At 35.9% G+C, this 20,548-nt stretch overlaps 2 protein-coding genes across 2 annotated transcripts; both read left to right on the top strand.

Annotated features, from left to right (window-relative positions):
* The first annotated feature begins 3,336 nt into the window (after window positions 1-3,336).
* Window positions 3,337-4,584, top strand: LOC136275089 (uncharacterized protein F54H12.2-like). The gene has a single exon (XM_066083394.1). The coding sequence runs from the start codon at window positions 3,337-3,339 to the stop codon at window positions 4,582-4,584; it is 1,248 nt and encodes a 415-aa protein (XP_065939466.1).
* A 2,055-nt stretch (window positions 4,585-6,639) lies between these two features.
* On the top strand, window positions 6,640-8,179 carry LOC136275088 (uncharacterized). Its single transcript, XM_066083392.1, has 3 exons — window positions 6,640-7,443; window positions 7,647-7,711; window positions 8,026-8,179. The coding sequence occupies exons 1-3, from the start codon at window positions 7,174-7,176 to the stop codon at window positions 8,177-8,179; spliced, it is 489 nt and encodes a 162-aa protein (XP_065939464.1). The 5' UTR covers window positions 6,640-7,173.
* The last annotated feature ends 12,369 nt before the right edge of the window (window positions 8,180-20,548 follow it).

Raw genomic sequence — 20,548 nt, 5'->3', positions numbered from 1 at the left:
GTAGTATTTCCAACAATTTTAGAAATCGAGATGTGTTTATAAGAACAATTTCTTTTAATGTTTGGTAGAGACATGTCGTACGAGAAATATTTAGAGTCCGTTTATTACAACCCAAAGCATCCAGGGTCATTTGGGGGGTTAGAAAAATTATATCGTGCCGTGCGAAAAGAGGGAAAATATGTTCTGAGTCGAACAAAAGTCAAGAACTGGTTACAAAAACAGGAAACGTTTACTCTACATAGACAGATTAATAGAAAATTCAAACGTGTGCGAGTAGTCGTTCCAGAGATTGGTTATCAGTGGGATGCTGACACGGCCGTATTGAACTCGTATCGCAAAGAAAACGATGGATTTGGTTACTTTCTTTTTGTCATTGATGTATTTTCGAAATAGGCCTGGACAGTCGCTTTAAAATCCACGCAGCTATGCTAAGGCTGCCCGATTAATTTCACAGCGATATGTAGAAAGTCACTTGTCTGTACCTCATAAGATATGACGTCATAGTTAACTTTGACGTCACGATCTGCATTCCTTTCGATCGTTCTTAGGGAATGTATCGTAACGTAACAAGTGATATTCATTGTGCATAATAAAACCGCTTCATTCCTTTACATAGACACTGTTGTAAATACTAGTGATACTAAATTCAATATCACCGATATGGAGTATAAAAAAATCAACAGTTTTAAAGCTTCGTAATAGGTAAATGACTATTTATAAACTAATGGTTTTAAGACTCCCCCTGCTACGTGTAATCTAATGAATGGTGATATGTATGTGCATATAAAAAACGGCTTGGCACAAGTGAAAGATAAAAACAATCTTATTATATTTTACGTGAAATCGGGAGAGAAAATAAGTACCAATGTGAGTCTTGCTGGGGGAAACCTATCGATTGACCTGATTTTGTGTAAATCGAGCCTAAAAGGTAAAAATGTGCCTAATTTCGATGGCGGTGCGAAATGTTTTGACAATAATTCAAATAAACGAAATATTTATATGAACCCCCAGCAAGAACTGCAAATTACATTACTTATCGAAAGATTTTTCATAAAAATATTTTTGATTTAATGTCATTATTCACTTGTGCCGATGCGATTTTTATAAATTATTAACCGTGTTAGAATACACCCGTCACGTGCTTAAGAAAAATATATGACGTCACAAAAATACATCAAATATAGTGTTGGATGTCACTGTTAACTTATGTAATAAAAGTTTAAAGAAACTCACTCGGTTAAAGCATTTTTCGATAATTAAAATAGTATCATTTTTCGATATATATTTAGCTTCGGACAGCCTTAACATAGCCGCGTGCACCAAAGGTAGCGAGATGTCACGCGCTTTAGCCTCTTTGTTGTCAAAAACTAACAAGCTCAAGAAAATACGAACCGACAAAGGTTCCGAATTCATGAATAGAGATGTTCAGAAGCTTTTAAAAGAAAATGGTGTGTCTCATTTCTGTTCCCAAAACGAAAAGAAAGCAAACGTTGCCGAAAGAGGTATTAAAACTATAAAATGAAAATTGAGTCGATACATGACTCAAAATCAGACTCATCGATGGGTTGATGTCTTAGCTAATGTCACAAAGAGTTACAACGCCACATATCACCGAACCATCAAAATGGCGCCCGAACAAGTGAAAAAGAAGGATGAAGCATCTATATGGATGAACATGTACGATCATGCTCCCAGAAGTAAAGTTAAAAAATCAGAAATAAATATATCTGGACCTCTCCGTTTTCATTTTAAAGTCGGTGATAAAGTTCGCATTTCTCATCTGAGACAGCCATTTGATCGAGAATACGATGAGAGGTGGACAGGTGAATATTTCGTCGTTAAATCGCGCATGGTCAAACAGAGAATACCCCTTTATCACTTACAGGACATAGATGGTGAAGACATAAAAGGGACATTTTATGGAGGAGAATTACAAAAAGTACTCATCGACAGAGACGTCATGTATAGAATCGAGAAGGTGTTGCGATATAAAGGAAATCAGGCTTTAGTTAAATGGTGGGGGTGGCCTAAAAAATTTAACAGCTACATACCCAGATCGTCATTGAAGCATTATAAGAAGAGTTAATTATGTGGTATATAAAATATGATAATTAATAAAACCTAATCATAGCATTGAATTTACTTTTAAAAAATAAAAGAATGGAGCAATCTAATATAATGCAGAATGCCAATTTTCTGAGAGTTCTCAGACAAGCTAACCGCAGTCGACAGCGCACTATGATTCCTAGTGCAAGCGATCGACAAATATTAGCTCTTTGCGATGTCGTGGCTCACTTGCTGCAAGGACATGTTCCGATCTTACCTCGCGATCGCTCTCATTTCCGACGTTGGCGACTTGTTATGAGACAATTGATCAGTCCGAGGATTTCAATTGCAAGAAAAAAAGAGACACTACTCTCTCACTGCGAACTGATTCCAAGACTTTTGAGAGATTATTACTTAGCGAGGATACTCATTCGTATTTTGAGAGACAGAGAATCTAAGTTATAAGAGAGAAGAGCCACGATTCGCTTTAAACATGACTGTGTATTTATTTTTGGACGGGAAAGACTCGTCAAATTTTCATCCCTCTAATACTCCCGATGATTTTATCGTTACTCTACCTAAGCAATACATGTTGACCGGTTCTTGGGAGTGCGCACTTTTAGAGGTAAACATTTGTCTATCCAAAGAAAATGTGGTATCTCGAGTGTACGTATGCTGCGATTTAGTTGAAGACAGTTATGTTCGAAATAATGTGATACCGGTTCTGCGAGCTTGCGATGTAACAAAGGACATTAAGGAGTCTTATAACCCTCCCTTCTACTTTGATATATCTAAACAAGACTTTCGTAACATCAGAGTTTTTTATAAGAAACGAACAGTTAAGACCTATTCCAACAAGTATTGAATCGTTTGCGTGTGTCTTGTGTTTGCGGAAAAAGAAACCATGGGCTCAGTAGAGGTGTACGACTACGATAAAATGCAATGGGTTCCTTACGTTCCCGATTTTAATAAATGGATCAAGCATTTTGAAGACATTTCCGCTGGCAGGGTGCGTCCGGATTATAAAGGGAGGTACATTGTGGGGAGCGGCTCGCAACACCGACATGAAACTCCTTCCAGGGACCATCACCCTTTCGTGAAATTAGTGACCCCAGTAGCTCAGGCAATCGAAATGGCTAAATCGGAACTGGAACGTGAAAACGACAACTCCTCACCGAAAAAGCGAAAATTTATAAGAAAGCGAGAAATGTATCGTCCACCGGGAAGACCTGCAAACTCTAAACCTAGAACCAAGAAGCCAAAGCTGACCACGCAATTCGATGATTAATCATGAATGAAAACCATCTGAATCAGCTCTCCATCTTTGAACCTCCGCCGACGGACACGACCATACTTACAAGAGAATGGGTAGAGTTTAGACCTATCAATCAAATTTCTGAGTATTCTGCTTTGGAATTCAACATTCCTCCTCTCTCCACCGGATACATGGACCTTCAGAACAGTCGCTTAAAAATTAAGCTAAGAATACTAAGCCCGCTGAACACCCCCATCACCGAAGAGAATGCCGTTGGTTTGACTAACTTACCTCTACACAGCATCTTTTCTCAAGTGGACACTAGTCTACAGCAGACTCCAGTGTCACAGCTGGGAACGAATTATCCCTACAAGGCCTACATCGATACCTTACTATCTACATCCTCCGAAAACTATGAAGTGCATCAGTCTCAGCTCTACTTTAAAGACACCTCTGATCCCGACGATACGGACCCGATCAAAGGGATAAACATCGGTTTATTTCAAAGATATCAGTTTACCAAAGGTGGAAAAATTTTAGACTTGGAAGGTTCCTTACACTTAGATATTTTTCAACAAGATCGTTTGGTTTTGAACGGGGTAGCACTTTCCCTAAAACTATGGCCTAGTAAGGATTCATTTAGATTAAAGTCAGCTGAGGGTAAAGATTACAAAATACAAATTATCGATGCCAGTTTTAAACTCTGCATTCAGCGACCCAATCCCGCCCTTACCATGGCGCATGTGAAAATGTTGGAGAAGTCCCCTGCCGTGTATCCCTACTTGTTTTCTAATTTGAAAATTGCTTCCATCGCTAAGGGAGAATTCAGTTTGTTCATAGACGACGTATTTCAAGGAGAAGTTCCGTCTACGCTTATTCTGGGAATGGTGTCCAGTAGCGCCTTTAACGGAGACTATAAGAAATCTCCTTATAACTTTCAACATTTTAATTGTAACTTTGTAGCTTTCTACGTTGACGGGCAATCACTACCCTCTAAACCTATACAACCGAATTACAACTCAGGCGCGTACTTGGAAGCCTATCAAACCCTTCTTCAAGGAAGAGAGCACGTTAGTGTAGAGCGAGGGGAATATCCCATTGGAAATGCATTTTATGTCTTGAATATTAATCCCTACATCGACTTTAATACGAAGCGGAAAGGTCATTGTCGCTTAGAATTAAAATTCGCTTTACCCCTTCCCGAGAGTGTGACTTTAATATTATACGGAAAATTCCCACAGGTTCTCCACATTGATCAGTCTAGGAGCATTATATTCAAATGAACAATAACGAACTGAAACATTATTTATCATCATACGACGTTCAAGTCGTATGCAGCGACGACCTACCTGCTGTTGCAAAAAGGCACCAATTTTGGATCGTGAATACAGACGAATGCGGGGGAAAAGGTTTACATTGGGTCGTTTTTCATTTTCCCTCAAAAGGATCTATGGAGTTCTTTGATTCCCTCGGAAATCCCCCGGAACATTATCATAGGAGATTTCAAAGTATTCTAATATTCAATGAACCAAGATATAAATATATCGATTCCAGAATCCAGTCTGTGACTTCTTCCTTGTGCGGACACTATTGTATCTATTTCATCTTACAAAGAATTAAAGGACGTTCCATGAATAACATTGTACATGACTTTTATGATTTAAATACGCATGCTAATGATCGCTTGGTGTCTGATTTTATAAATGATATGTATTGATTAAGAAAAATTCAAATAAATTATGTGTTTTTTTTTTTTTTTTTTTTTTTTTTTTTTTTTAATTTCATTTTCCTCTTTCATTTTCCTCCAAACCAAATTTCATCATTAAAAATAAAAAATCATTGTTTGTAGTGAGAAATTAGGGGAATAAAAAAAAAGGAATTATAAACAATGACGCTGTATGGATTATTGGGGAAATCAAAAAGTGAAATTTTAAGTAAATGTGGATTAACTCTATTGATGTGATGTTTCAGTAGACGATACATGTAGTGTCAGTGAATGAAAAAGAAAACACGTTAATTAACCCACAGACATTATTTACACAGATAAATCTATTAAGTTCTCTTTGTAATAAACTCAAAACTATCATTTCATTTGTTACAATGGAATTGTTGTGTTTTATCAAAGATGAAGGATGTTATTACACCTTCTCAAACTGACCACCCGTGTAGTACTTGAGTAAATCAGCGTAATAACAAACTAAACAGATTTCTTGTATAAAAAAAAAAAAAAAAAAAAAAAAAAAGCCCTGTATTAAAACTCGACCAGTACAGAACCCTCCTTTTATACGAATCCCCCTCAAAAAATCATGAACAACAGAACGAATGAACAATCCGGAGAGGTGAGGTGGGGTTACATGCATGCAAGATTTCCGATAACGTATTTTGAATGCAGACTTTGCTGTGAGGAGCAAAATGTATGCTAAATATATATATATATATATATATATATATATATATATATATATTTATATATATATATATATGCTACAAGTGCAAGAAAATAGCTTGTTGTATGCCATGTTTCCAGCGATTAAAGAAGTCCTGTGGCTGTCCTCTCTGCAGGAGCACAACAACACCTGGTAAATTATTATGATTGTTAATTGGTGTACAGTAGCGTGTAATAGATGTTCCCTTTTAAAATTTTATCATTATTTTTTCTCTCTCTCTTTCAGACGCTGCTTCAATTTAAATTTCATTATAACAATGAGGGGGGGGGGGACAAAGAAAAAAACCTACAATTAATTAATCTTTTCTTTAACTGTGTTTACCTCTCGATGTTTGTATATTCACATTAAAGAATTAAGTTTTAGAATACAATTGAGGTTTAAGGGTTACTAAATTTAAAAAAAATCCCAACAGTAAAATCATCTTTTTTTAAAAACAACGTAATTAATAATAATTCTTTTCTTCAGTAAAATCAGTGTCAATTTATATAAAATGTTACGATTTAAATAAAACGTAATACTTTCACGAGAATAAAGTCGTAATGTTCAGCAAACTCCATTCACGACTGTACTAACTAAGAATCGTGTATAATCATTCCTGCTACAGACGTATATACACATTGCGTAATATACCCATCGTGCAGCTGGTCCGCTACGCGAGAGGACAGTCTTCGAGTAACATCAAAGGCGCCGCTAGCCCTGGGTGACTCGACTTTCACAAGGCGGGGGCAAAGGAATGGAATTCTTCAACTTGCCGACTTTGAACTGCTACGGAATCAAATAATTTAAGTGCCATACAAGAATCGTGTATATTCATTCCTTTTACAGACGTATATACACATTGCGTAATATACCCACCGTCCAGCTGGTCCGCTACGCGAGGGGACAGTCTTCGATTAACATCAAAGGCGCCGCTAGCGCCTGGGTGACTCGACTTTCACAAGGGGGGGGGGGGGGGGCAAAGGAATGGAATTCTTCAACTTGCCGACTTTGAACTTCTACGGAATCAAATAATTTAAGTGCCATACAACTAAGATTTATTGTTTTTAATATTTATTACATTTATTAATCGTTTATTAATCATTTTCTTTGTAAATAATTATTTTTCTTAACCTTGGGGCAACTTTACCAATATGGACAGTTCCACTAGTCAAGGATCAGTTCCATTTTATTAATTAGGGGTGATGAACGTCTTTTATTAGTTTTAAAAAACTATGTATGTACCTTTTATCCATTTTTTTTGCTATTACTCTAAAAAACAATAATACCTTGTAATTATCAACTGTTAGAATTTATTTTTGGGGGGAAAAATTCATGACCTCGTAATTTAAATGACCATTCCACCCCTAATTGGAATGTGTCATTATGTATTATATAAGAGATGAAGGAAAAAATTCGCCATCTTAATTCCAAATTCGAAGAGACACGATGTTCATGATTCTAGTTATTCTGGTGGTTTACGTTGATGCGCGGTGCGGGGTGTCAGAGGGGGTAGTGCAGTGCCGGGACTGGAGGGAGTTTGAGAGCGGAAACTACCCCATGGCAAACTTCCTCATCCTGGAGAGGGCAGTGGGGGAGATTAACATTGAGGGATATTTAGCACTGACCAGACTGGTCATCCACGACCCACAAGCTGATTGTGATGACATCAAAACAAACCCCTGGACGACGGTCCGCATAGGCTCCCTCACTTGTCAGGTAATTATATTTTTTTTAATTATTTATTTAATTTTGTTATCTATGTCATAAAAAAAAAAAATTAACAATAATTTTAATTCTCAAAAGAAAACTTGTCAGGGAGATATATCGTCAAGAATTTTTTTAATTGAATCGATGTTATTTAAAAAAAGTTAAAAAGTTAATAAAGATTGAAATTTATGTTTTTTTTCTCTTTTTCTCAGAACGCTCAGCACAGCAGTGGGGTCAAAGACATGATAACAACAACTACCCTAAGAACCGTCGAATTGTGAGTTATTACATTCAGTAAGTTTTGAATAAAAAATAAATAATTTTAGATAAATAAAATAAAGGATTATTTAAATTACTCTTATATAGAAGTTGTTTCTAAAGCCACCCTTTGTTTATTTAGACACACCTTGGATATATGTTATTCTTGGAGGGACGGGTGTAGTGGTTTTCATTTTCTCGGGGATGATCGTTTGTGTGATTAAGAGAAGGTGTCAGAGGAGACGGGTGGACCTCGAGATAGAGTCGCAGTCGCTAACCGAGTTCGACGCGGTTGTGATGAGAGATTTTAAGAACGATTAACTTTCTTTTTAGTGATCATTCTGACTTTATGTGTGAGGAGAAGAGGCCAAGATCTACACATGCGAGCCCCCACACCTCCACCAGTCATGCCAGCGCCACAACCAGCACCACTCCGCCGCTCAACCAGACAGAGGCGCGCACCCACCAGACTGTCATATTAAAATGATCTTATCATGATATTTTTTTTTAAACATGTTGACTTTTCCGAAATTCTTTATGTATTTAATAAACGAAATATAAATATTTGAATTATTTGTAATCTTTGTATTATTGTGTCAGTGGTTCTTTTGTAAATTTTGAGTACATTGCTACAGTCTGTTTCAACCGTTAACAGAATTGAAAAAAGACAGGTTGAAATTTAAAACATTTTAATTTTGGCAAAAATTGCAAACATTCAACTTCCGGAGGATTCTCCTCCCTTCCATCTCCTTTCGGAGCGCCTCCAAACTTTCTTCGAGTCTCAGCACCCGTTGCTGAAGACTTTCTTCAGCTATGGTCTGGAAAAGATAAATTATAATGTAATGAAAGGAACAAGAAAACTTAAGGATGTATAAAATAAAGGAAAAAAAAACTGAGGCCTGTATTTTCTAAAGAAAAAAATTTACGACTACGAGCAAAAAAAAAAAAACAAAAAAAACAAAAAAAACAAAAAACAAACAAAAAAACCAAAAAAAAGTTATTAGCAGAATTAAATTTGGTCGTAGTCGTAAGTTCTTTTTTTTTATAAAACAGGTCCTCTAGGTAATCATGGTTAGATCATCCTTAAAATAATGTTTGTCTGTGCTTTCCCGACTCAAATTTTTAAAAAATATTTGTTGACAAGATAAAAGGAATAAAGAAAAATATATATATTTCGTTTTTCCGGTAGAGCACAGCCAAACAATTTTAAAGATGACCTTACATGAAATACATTAACCAGTGGCAGATCCAGGAATTTCGCAACGAGATGGTACAGTAAAAGGTAGGGGGGCTGTAATGAAGCCCCCCCCCCCCCCCGCACAGTAGGTCTATTAAGGCTATGGCCCTGATGAGGGTCCGGGGCGACTCCCTCGGAAGCTTACACATTTTTACATATAAGAAATGTTATTCCGTTGCGCCGTCCCTAGATCCGTCATTGTTTACTTTCGGATAACACGTGACGAATTCAGTCATAACCCGGAAAAAGATTATCCAAGTAAAATAATGTAATACATGTGTATGACTAATGATGTACTATATAAGACTGAGGAAAATGTACTCATTGTTTAATTAGGTGTTCAATGTCATTTGAATGAAAGACTGTGAATTATGCAGACATTTTGTGCTATATGTAACAAGTCGTTTTGTAACAGCTCTTCTTTTAAGCGACATTATAAAAATGTACACGATAAAACAAATAGTTTTCGTTGCGATATTTGTGAAAAGGTACTTAATCGAAAAGACAATTACGATCGACATGTTAGAGTATGCAAAGCAGAGTTTAAATGTTTTTACTGTGACTATACGTTTAAGTTTTCATCCCATCGCACATTACATGTCCACATGGAGCATAAGGATAAATTATTTAAGTGTGATAACTGTTGCGCTGATTTCTTGGACGAGAGAAAGTATCAAAGACACCAGCAGACATGCAAGGTATAGTACCACATTTTGAAAATCGTTGTTAATGAAAATATAAGATATATGTACCGTATCTACAGGAATTTGGGGGGACGCTGCAGGTGTGCGGGTTGCGCATGCGCTATCCCCATCCTCCGAGGAGAAGTTAATTCGTCTCCTCACCTACAAAAAAAATGCATAATTACATTTTTTTTTTATTAACATAATTTTCATGCATGTGTTTGTCATTCATTAACATTGGTTGTTTAATCGATGGTTTATATGTTACATTTCTTTGTTGATCGTAGAATATTTACAATTTAAAAAATAGAAATTAGAAGAAAAAAAATCAATATGATATAAAACATATCCGGCGAAATCTAGGCCCTCTAGGGGTAGACTCGATCATAATGACCCGTGAACTTAACCACACATCATTGGTCTGAAATTGAAACGAATAAATAATGAAAGGTGTTACTTTTATAAAGTTTGCTGATATAGCATTACATGTACATGTACCACTTATTCGCATAACATTGAATTTGATAGTAGCGGTAAATATCAGTGTAAGGAACTTAGCATTGTTTGATAATGATTCTTTTTACTTTAATATAAACATGATTAAATTGTGAATATCCATGACACCATTTACATTAGATATACAACAAAGAAAATATATGAATGAGGATACATGTACATGAGAATGATTTACTGTCCCTTAGCATCCATTTTTTTTTAGCTTACATGACTTAAAAACATTCTTATTCTTTCACCTTACAATTTTTTTGTATTACATCTGTTGTAAAGAATTTTCCTAAAAGATAGTTTTTTTTCGTTTCATATGATATTAGATGACATCGCAGGAAGATGAAAATAATCTTAAAAAAAAAAAAAAAAAAAAAAAAAATACTTCTACATAATTGATAAAATATGTTTAAATACTTACACTTCCACCTTTTCTTCCTGCCATTTTTTTTCCGTCACCGATGTCAATACTATAGGTATAAGTTAGGAATTGAAAAAATACATTGAGTGCAGGCTTATTTATATGCTTGGATAGACTAAATAAATCCCTTTTTATTTTACTCTTTACCTATAAAACACAGTATTTGTGATTAATCCGTCTGGAAAAGCAGTACACGTGTACATCTATATTCCTTTATACACATCATCATCCGGGATTTTTTAAAGATTATTCCAGTTACTTCCTTTCAACACAGGAAACGATCACTTAAAAATATCGATTAGTAGAATGATCCAGACATCTTAATTAATATACCGAGTTTGACATTTTTTTTGGTATTCACCATTCAAAACTTTATAATGATATAATAATTACGAAAAAAAATGTTGTTTTAAATAAAAAAAATAATAATAAAAAAAAGAAAAAAAAAAGGACAGATCTTATCTCTTTCTAATTCTCTCATACTTCTTTACTTATTTAGAACAATTTTCCAACAACATCCACGACGTCAATGCAACGAAACAAAAGCAACAGATCTGTGGTAATCTATGACATTTATTTTCTTGAATATTTTTGATTTCAAATTCATAGTTTTTTTTTTTTTTTTTTTTTTTTTTTAATTTTAACTGGTCTTTTTTAATTAAAGCAAAACAACGATGCATCAATCCCTTCGACACCAGCACAAGACAACACCTTTGAGGTTTTTTGTTTTTGTTTTTTTTTTTCATCATAATTATAAATTTTATATCTATAGTCCAATCCACACTTTGCAAAAGTTGTTCCCCTTTGCGAGGTCAACCCAAAGGTCAAAAGGGAAAAAACAACTTTTCCCTTCTTTATGCAACCAAATATTTGGGCGTTCTGTGAAGAAATCTCTTGGAATTTAATTTTGTCCTTCGATGTGTGGGTTGCCCCAACTTGGGGCAATAAAATTCACAGCTGAAATAGATTTCTAATGTCAAATGACAAAGTTACAACCCTCCAAACTACAAAGGCTACTGTGAGAAATATATGGGTTTTTCCCCAAAGATGGCGGCCAAGGGACATAACTTTTGTAAAGTGTGGATTGGTCTATTATATATATATATATATATATATATATATATATATATATATATATATATATATATATATATATATATATATATATATATATATATATCTGCATTGAGGAAACAATCTCTTAAAAGTTAATATTCATAATTCGTTCATCACATGAATCTTGATTTGATTTATTTTTTTTAATTTAGAACAATGAACAAAGATCATCAAATGCATCAACACAACAAAAACAAGACCACGCACCGAAGGTAAAATAAAACAAATCTAACACACATTTTACGAAATTGATGGTTAATCGTATACTAGTATTTTGCTACAATGAAGCTTATTTTTTTTTTAAATTCTCGTTTAGGATTCTTCTTTTGGCTATACGTGTCGGACATGTCATCAAAAATTTGATTGTCGACGAACATTGTACGTTCATCAGATGAATGACCATGTTCAAGTAGGAGCAGGTCTGTTACAACCCAGACCCTGGGGGAATGGGTCTCCGCCATGGGGGGAAGGCGACAGAATTGATGAACAATTAAAGGAAGTATATGAGACGAATGCTTCTTTAATCTTAAGAAGACACCAGGAAGGAAATGTTTATAGTGTATACAACTTTCCGATCGATAATCATTTCACCGTTTCCGAAATTATGCAAGCAGGAAACGAAATTTATGACCGTCAACAAAAAGCCTTCCGTTTAAATTTGGAATTTGGTTTAATATTGAAAAACACCGAAACAGGTGAATATCGGTATTTTAAACCTTATCACAATCAAGAGGTATTTGAACGTCCCATTTACGTATCGAGAAGAATTCATTTAAAACGTTTACAGCATCGCATGCAGCAATTAAACATCACTGATTATATTTTGCGGCAGCGTCCCGATACAAAGTGGAAACCATTTCTGATCACAAATGTCCGCATCGTTACATATCATTTGAATTTTGTTTTGGGTAACGGTAGAGTTACTGTGCCTAAACACATCAGTCAATCGAAATCAGTCATTTCAATGACAACGAATAGTAAAGGTTATGCATATAAAGACAAGCTTTGTGCTTTCCGCTGTTTAGCATATCACCAGAATAAAGATTGGTCTTTGTTGGAGAATCAAACACAAGAGCTATTTCAAAAATGGGTCTCCTTTAACAAAAGACAAAGCAAAGACATAAATTCAAATTCAAAAACGTTTCCTGGTATTACTTTAGATCAACTAGTTTATTTCGAAAAATGTTTCGAAATCAATGTCAACTTATTTTCTTTACAAGAAGATGGTTCTGCACAAGTTATTTACAAATCAAAATGTAAATATTCAAATGACATTTACTTAAATATCTTCGAACATCATATGTCATACATTACGAAATTCGACACTTACGCCAAAAAATTTCAGTGCAAAACTTGTCATCGTCATTTTGGGCATTTAAAAAATTTGAAAAAACATCAGCGTGTGTGCAAGATGAAAACAAAAAGACAATTTCCAGGGGGGTATTATTCTACTCCAAACACAATTTTTGATAAATTGGAACAATACAGCATCACTGTTAATCCCAGTGATCGTTTGTATGAATGGTTTTTAGTTTACGACTTTGAATCTATGCTTGTACCAACTGATGCTGGTCAGAACAGTGCAAGTCTTCAATATACGGAACAGCACGTCCCCGTATCCGTAAGCGTCTGTTCAAATGTAGAAGACCACACCGAACCCCTATGCATTGTTGAATCAAACATTGATTCTCTTGTTGAAAAAATGGTAGAGTACATGTCAACAATCGCTCAAAAAGCAACCGAGTTAACTAAAGAAAAGTTTTCTGATGTGTTTAGCGCCCTCGAGGACTCGGTGTTTGACGAGAGAATTTGTGAAGACGCACTCGAGTGCATCGGAGATGACGAGGAAATTCATAAAATGATAAATGAAGAAAAAAAGCTTTCCAAAAAATTAAAAGAGGAATTTGAAAGTTATTGCGAGCAAATGATATGCATTGGTTTCAATTCGGCCAAATACGATATTAATTTAATAAAGAGTTACCTCGTTAAACACCTCCGGCTCGACGAAAACGGCGCATTCGTTGCCAAACGCAACAATGTTTATTCATGCATCAGTACAAACACTTTCAAGTTTTTAGACATCTCTCAATATCTGAGTCCCGGTATAAATTATTCGGGGTTTTTAAGAGCATTCGATGTTCAAGAGAGTAAGGGTTTTTTCCCATACGAATTTTTTGATGATATAGACAAACTTCGTTACGACCGACTTCCACCTCACGAGGCCTTTTATTCAACTCTCAAAAATGCCAACATTACCGACGAAGAATATGCCTTCTGTCAAAGAGTGTGGGACGAGAAAAAAATGACAACGTTTCGCGATTTCCTCGTCTGGTACAACAATCTCGACGTCGAACCTTTCGTACAAGCGGTGAAGAATTTACAGAAATATTATTTCGAGCGCGGTATTGACATATTTAAATGTAGTATATCGGTACCAGGTCTCGCGCGTCGAATGTTATTTGAAAGTGGTACGAAAGAGGGGGCCAGTTTTGCTTTGATTGATCGTGAAAATGAAGATCTGTACGACACGATCAAGCAGAACATTATAGGAGGTCCGAGCATTATTTTCAAACGCTACCACGAAACAAAAAGGTCATTTATTCGTGGTAATCCGCAAAAGCCATGTGGTCGAATTATCGGCTTTGACGCCAATGCGCTATACCTATACTGTATAGGAAAAGAAATGCCCGCCGGTGCTTTTGTGCGTAGGCGCATGCTCGATAAATTTAAACCTCAGAAACGAGATAAATATACAATTGCATATGATTGGTTAGATTGGTTGTCCCACTGTGGGAAATATAAAACCATCAAACATAAGCTGAATTCAGGTAAAGAAAAAAAAATTGGCCGCTTTCCTGTTGACGGCTACGACGAGGAGACTAACACGGTGCTGCAGTTTCATGGATGTTACTGGCATGGTCATCGTTGTTGGTTGACTCGACATGTCAAAACCGACAAACTCTTAGAAATGAGACAAAATAAAACCAAACTTGCAACGAGTTACCTCAGAAAACAAGGTTACAAGGTTGTTGAAATGCGCGAGTGTACTTTCCGTAATAACATTCGCACTAACCTTCAGTTGAAAACATTCGTCAACTCGAGAAAGCAACCTACAGGTCAAGGTCCCATGACACATGACGATGTCATTAGAGGAGTTTTGAGCGGCAAGTTATTTGGCATGGTAGAATGTGACATTCGGGTTCCAGAAGCTTGGTCTGATCACTTTAAACACCCGACTATGACACCATTCGAGTATTTCTCAGAGATGAGTCCTCTCTTTTGTACCACGGACATTCCATTTGACGCCATAGGCTCGCACATGCAAAACCACGCGAAACGGTTTAATCTGAGTACGAAACCTCGTCGTCTTCTGGTAGGAGGCATGAGAGCGCGTCAACTGTTAATAGCTACGCCTTTACTGCGCTGGTATATAGAGCACGGTCTGGAGATCACCAAAATCTACCAGACTGTTGAATATACACCTCAGAGATGTTTTAAGAATTTCGTTCGCGATGTAAGCGACGCGCGACGTCAAGGCGACGTAGACCCGACGAAATCCATAATTGCGGATACGCGTAAACTAGAAGGAAATAGTGCATTCGGATCCACAATTATGGACCAAGAAAAGTTTCAAACCGTCAAATTCGTACGTGGTGAAGGAAAGGCCATGATGGAGATAAATGATTCCTCTTTTAAGAAATTATCTACACTTTTCGACGAGGAAGAGCTTTTCGAAATTGAAAAAAGTAAGAAAAAATTAAAACTGAATTTACCCATTCAGATCGGTTACTTCATCTTGCAGTATGCAAAACTGCACATGTTACAGTTCTACTATGACTTCATGGATAGATTTGTAGACCGTGCAGACTTTGAATACTGCGAGATGGACACCGACTCTGCCTACATGGCCATTTCGGGACCCACCTTTGAGTCTGTGATTAAACCTGAATTACGACAGATTTACAATCACAGTCTCAAAGGTCACTGTGTCGACAGTTTAGAGATCGAGGCGGACTGCGACCGGCATTGGTTTCCTCGCACTTGTTGCGAGAGACACGCAAAGTTCGATCGTAGAACGCCTGGACTCTTCAAAATTGAATTTGAAGGTGACGAAATGATAGGTTTATGTTCGAAGACTTACATCGTCTCTACTCGTACGCAGAAGAAACGTTCCAGTCAATTGATTGTAGCGCAGCGACTACTTAGACGCGCAAAGAAATGTAGGTTCAGAAAATTTCAAGTTATCAAACCACGTTTGGTGACGAAACTTAAGTTTTCTTGTAAGGGAATTTCAAAGAAAAGACTTAAAGCCCCCCTCGCCTTATTCAGAGATGTATTAAAAACTCAAAAAGTGGGGACTGGAACAAATATGGGATTCAAACTTAGAAATAACAGTATGTATACGTATCGTCAAATAAGGAATGGTTTGACTTATTTTTACTGTAAGAGAAAAGTTTTAAATGACGGAGTTAGCACTGAACCATTAGATTTCGAGTTATGTCCTGTAAAAAGCAAAAAGGAATATGAAGCTGAAATAGATGACTTCGATCTCGAACTAGTACACATGCTCGCGGAAAGCGAGTAATTGATATTATTTGATGCATGACACTGTTGTTCGAAGAGATTGTATATACTTTCTTTTTTTTTTTGTAAAGTTTGTGTTGTACTGGAAAGGGGGGGGGGGTCCATACCGTCGCATCGTTTCATCTCTTGGATATGATGAGAAATATTATCTAATATTTTCGCTTCTTCTGTGAAATTTTGTAATTATTTATGTACGTTGAATGGTTGATTATACAGTTGTCTTAAATGTGGTAAAAAAAAATATTACTCTAATTCATCGTTTATTTTGAAATATCCATGTTCAATGTATACATCTACATGTACATTACGTAATTTTTTTTTTTTTTTTTATTTCGCATGTATTTATACTGTTAATGAACTTAAACTCAAGATTAATTTACCGTATGTATTTTTGTTTGCCTAACTATTTACATACATATATACTTGTATGTACAATGAAGATTTTTGGTGTAATTCACGTTTTTTCATTTATCCCAAGACAAGGTCATAAGAAGGGTTCAGTATCTATATATTCAAAAGCATTTTATTTAACATGGAGAGAACTTCCACCTCGTCATCAGAATCGTGGTGTTTAATGGGAAATAAAATTCCCAAATCTGAAATTGTCTACTTCTGTCAAATGATCGTGGTGTATATCATTATCATTACCTCAATTGTTAACTTGTCTCTAAAGAACGGTTCCTCTGAACTGTGGATTTCCTTACTTAGCAGTGCAATAGGTTACATATTACCTAACCCCTCTTTAAAAACAGAAAAAATATAAGAAGGTTAATGATACTCGGATATAAGACATAAATCATCAGCATGTCTATTCCATTTCAACCGTGTTCGAGTATGTGCATAAGCGGTCAAACAGGAAGTGGTAAGACGCGATTTGTTTACCGATTGTTGACTGATTTGAATGAAATGTATGGCGGTGAGCCACCTAAACACATTTTGTATTGTTACGGTATTCATCAACCTCTTTTTGACGAAATGGAGCAGCGTTTTTCTAACTTGAGATTACATCACGGGGTTCCCACAAACAAAGAAATAGAGGAACTGACCTCTGATCGACAACATACGCTAATCGTGCTGGACGATTTAATGCATCGAGTAGTCAGAGATGCCGACATGGAACTTTTATTTACTCAAGGCTGTCACCACCGACGTCTCAGTGTAGTATTCATTACACAGAATTTATTTCCGAAAGGTTCAAAATCAAGAACCATAGCTTTAAATACCTACTATTTGATACTGATGAAAAATGCCAGAGATGCATCCCAAATTTCAATGTTGGGTCGACAGTTATATCCGGGATGTTCTAAACTCTTGATGGAGGCTTACAAAGATGCAACTAAGCGTCCCTTCGGTTACCTGGTGGTAGACACGTCACCTCGAGGCGACGATAAATTTAGACTCAGAACAGATATATTTCCGGGAGAGGACCCTACAGTATACTCATGTTTATAAGAACAAATGTAGACCTTTGGTATAAGATAATTATAATGACTTCTGCTGTCAGACAACAGAGACATTTTTTAGAATTTTTGCTTCAGTCAAATCCCGCACAAAGAAAATTGATATTAAGTTCCATCACCAGAGATCAATTAAACGTGTTGGGAGAAATAGCCGCGAACGTCATCCATAGTGTTATTTTACTGAATCCAGAAGAGAAAAAAGCTCTTAAAAAATACAAATCTGTTCTCTTCGTATTAGGCGACAAAAAAACGGCCAAAAAAATAAAAGGAGGTTACTTAAAAAGAAATCAACTCGGCATCACAACCTTGTTAAAAATCGTAAAACCTTTCCTGAAAAAATGGTGGACGTGATACAGAAATCTGTGTTGATACCTTACGAGAAGTACAGCCGTCTCATGACACTCCAGGAGACACATCGCGCGAATTCCGAAGCAGACGCGGAGAGAGTCGTGGCAGAAAATGTATCTGAAAACATGATAGCCCTACCACACCCGGAGGAATCACAGAACCATGACATGTCAACTCAGACCGAATCCGAGGACTCGATAAAGCCTGAAACAACATCAGCCAATCTATCTACGAAGGAACCCGAGGAATCGCTTATCACAGAAAAGCCAGTGTTCAAAAAGAAAAAAAACAATTGAAAATAAAAACATTAAAGCAAAATCTCGTTACAGACTTCAAACAACGTGGATTCGATTTTAATATGTCTATATATTTGAATAAAATCATTTTTATTAAAAAATCAGATTTGTTTCTCTTTTTTAATACACCATATTACTCTGAATAGTTTTAATATATAACTAGTATTATTGTTTACATGAGAACAAGTGTGATCAAGCTGTTACAAGAGTATTTCACCGAGAGTCACGATTGTTTAATATACTCAATACAATTGATATTTCAAGGTTTAATTAAATAAAGTCATCTGTTGTATTCCGTTGGAACGGCATTAATACTACTTATCAACTTCCTGCTACGCTCCTCCCTAATTACCTTCCTGGTCTACACTGAACCTCAAATTTTTTGAACCTCAAAGTGGGGTATAATGTCCCCCTTCATACTACTGCCAGTCCTCTCTATATAACTAGTTATAGCGGACATAATATCACTGCCAAACTTTTACTGAGTAATGGAGCAGACATTAATTTATGTGAGGAGAGCGGAGCCAGTTCTCTCTATATAGCTTGTCAAAACGGACATGATAGCACTGTGCAACTTTTACTGAGTAATTGAGCAGACTTTAATTGATTTGAGGAGAGCAGAGCCAGTCCTCTCTATATAGCTTGTGAAAACGGACATGATAGCACTGTGCAACTTTTACTGAGTAATGGAGCAGACATTAATTTATGTCAGGAGAACGGAGCCAGTCCTCTCTATATAGCTTGTTATAGCGGACATGATAGCACTGTCAAACTTTTACTGAGTAATGGAGCAGACATTAATTTATGTGAGGAGAGCGGAGCCAGTCCTCTCTATATAGCTTGTCTAAACGGACATGATAGCACTTACACCTTTTACTAAGTAATAGAGCAGACATTAATTTATGCAAAAAAACCGGAGCCAGTCCTCTCTATATACATATATAGCTTGTCAAAACAGATTTGATAGCACTGTACAACTTTAACTGAGAACTGTAGCAGACAATAATTTTTATGAGAATAATGGAACCAGTCCTCTCTTTGTAGCTTGTCAGAACGGACATGATAGCACTAAATTTTTACTAAGTAATGGAACAGACATTAATTTATGCAGAAAAAACCCCGGATGTAGTCCTCTGTATACAGGCTGTATTGATGGACGTGAAAACACTGAACTTTTACTGAGTAATGGAGCAGACATTAATTTATGTGAGGAGAACGGAACCAGTCCTCTCTTTCAAGCCTGTCAAAACGGACATGATAGCACTGTACAACTTTTACTGAGTAATGGAGCAGAAATTAATTTACGTGAGGAGAACGGAGCCAGTCCTCTCTTTGTAGCTTGTCAAAACGGACATGGTAGCACTGTACAGCTTTTTATTGAAGAATGGAGCAGACATTAATTTATGCTAAACTTTGTTTTATCGCGATTTTTTTGCAATTGCATTGGCAACAAATTGCCAGGTCTACACGTTTGTATTTAGAAATATATTCAGGGGTTACTACTGCAAAACCATTCCGTAATTAAAAAAGAAAACAAAAGAAAAATTCATACACAATGAGTAATTATTATTCTCTCTCAGAAAAAAAAAATGTGTGATAATTAACGAAAAATAATCATGAAAGAATAATTGTTGCGATAATATAAGATAATATCCATTGGTGAATGAATTGTCAATCGAAGAATTATATATATTGCGTGAAAAAGACTATGGAGGATAGTAACGAATGAATATGAATATTTCTTATTTACATTTCTGGGGGAAAGTGATATAAAAAGAAATATTTAACGTTATTCTTGTTTTCTTCTACGTAATACATATACATCAATATTGTAAACATTTGTTGTAATGTTGTATTTTTGATCATGAATATACTTTATTTTTTTAGAGCAATTGTGTAAAGAGTACCTGACTTTAGTATATCCTAAATAGATAATAGACACTAATCGAATATAATTAAAAATGATTCTAAAAGCGTTGATAAGGGGTACAGGATCATTTTAGGGGTTTATATCCCCCTTGCATTTGATTTTGATAATACGAGCTTAAACGCGTTAAGTAAAGGAACTTTCTAATATTTATAACAAGCTTCTGAGGGCTTTAATCATATCTAAATGTGTCTATTTAGCTCTTTAGAACTATGGTGTTAAAAACTTTTCACAACGATATTGTGGTGTATGGTGGGCCGTTATCTTCTTTTTCTTTAAA

This window comes from Magallana gigas, chromosome 4 (assembly GCF_963853765.1).
Source record: "Magallana gigas chromosome 4, xbMagGiga1.1, whole genome shotgun sequence".
NCBI classification, from domain to species: domain Eukaryota; kingdom Metazoa; phylum Mollusca; class Bivalvia; order Ostreida; family Ostreidae; genus Magallana; species Magallana gigas.
Note: the sequence above shows the minus strand (reverse complement) of the source record. Positions and strands in the feature narration are given on the sequence as shown.

What these genes read in the sequence shown, in the direction of transcription:
- LOC136275089 (XM_066083394.1), top strand. Translation starts at nt 3,337, where the DNA reads ATGAATGAAAACCATCTGAATCAGCTCTCCATCTTTGAACCTCCGCCG.
- LOC136275088 (XM_066083392.1), top strand. Translation starts at nt 7,174, where the DNA reads ATGTTCATGATTCTAGTTATTCTGGTGGTTTACGTTGATGCGCGGTGC. An exon ending in TAGGCTCCCTCACTTGTCAG is followed by an intron (nt 7,444 to 7,646) that starts GTAATTATATTT and finishes TCTTTTTCTCAG; the next exon opens with AACGCTCAGCACAGCAGTGG. An exon ending in ACCCTAAGAACCGTCGAATT is followed by an intron (nt 7,712 to 8,025) that starts GTGAGTTATTAC and finishes CTTTCTTTTTAG; the next exon opens with TGATCATTCTGACTTTATGT.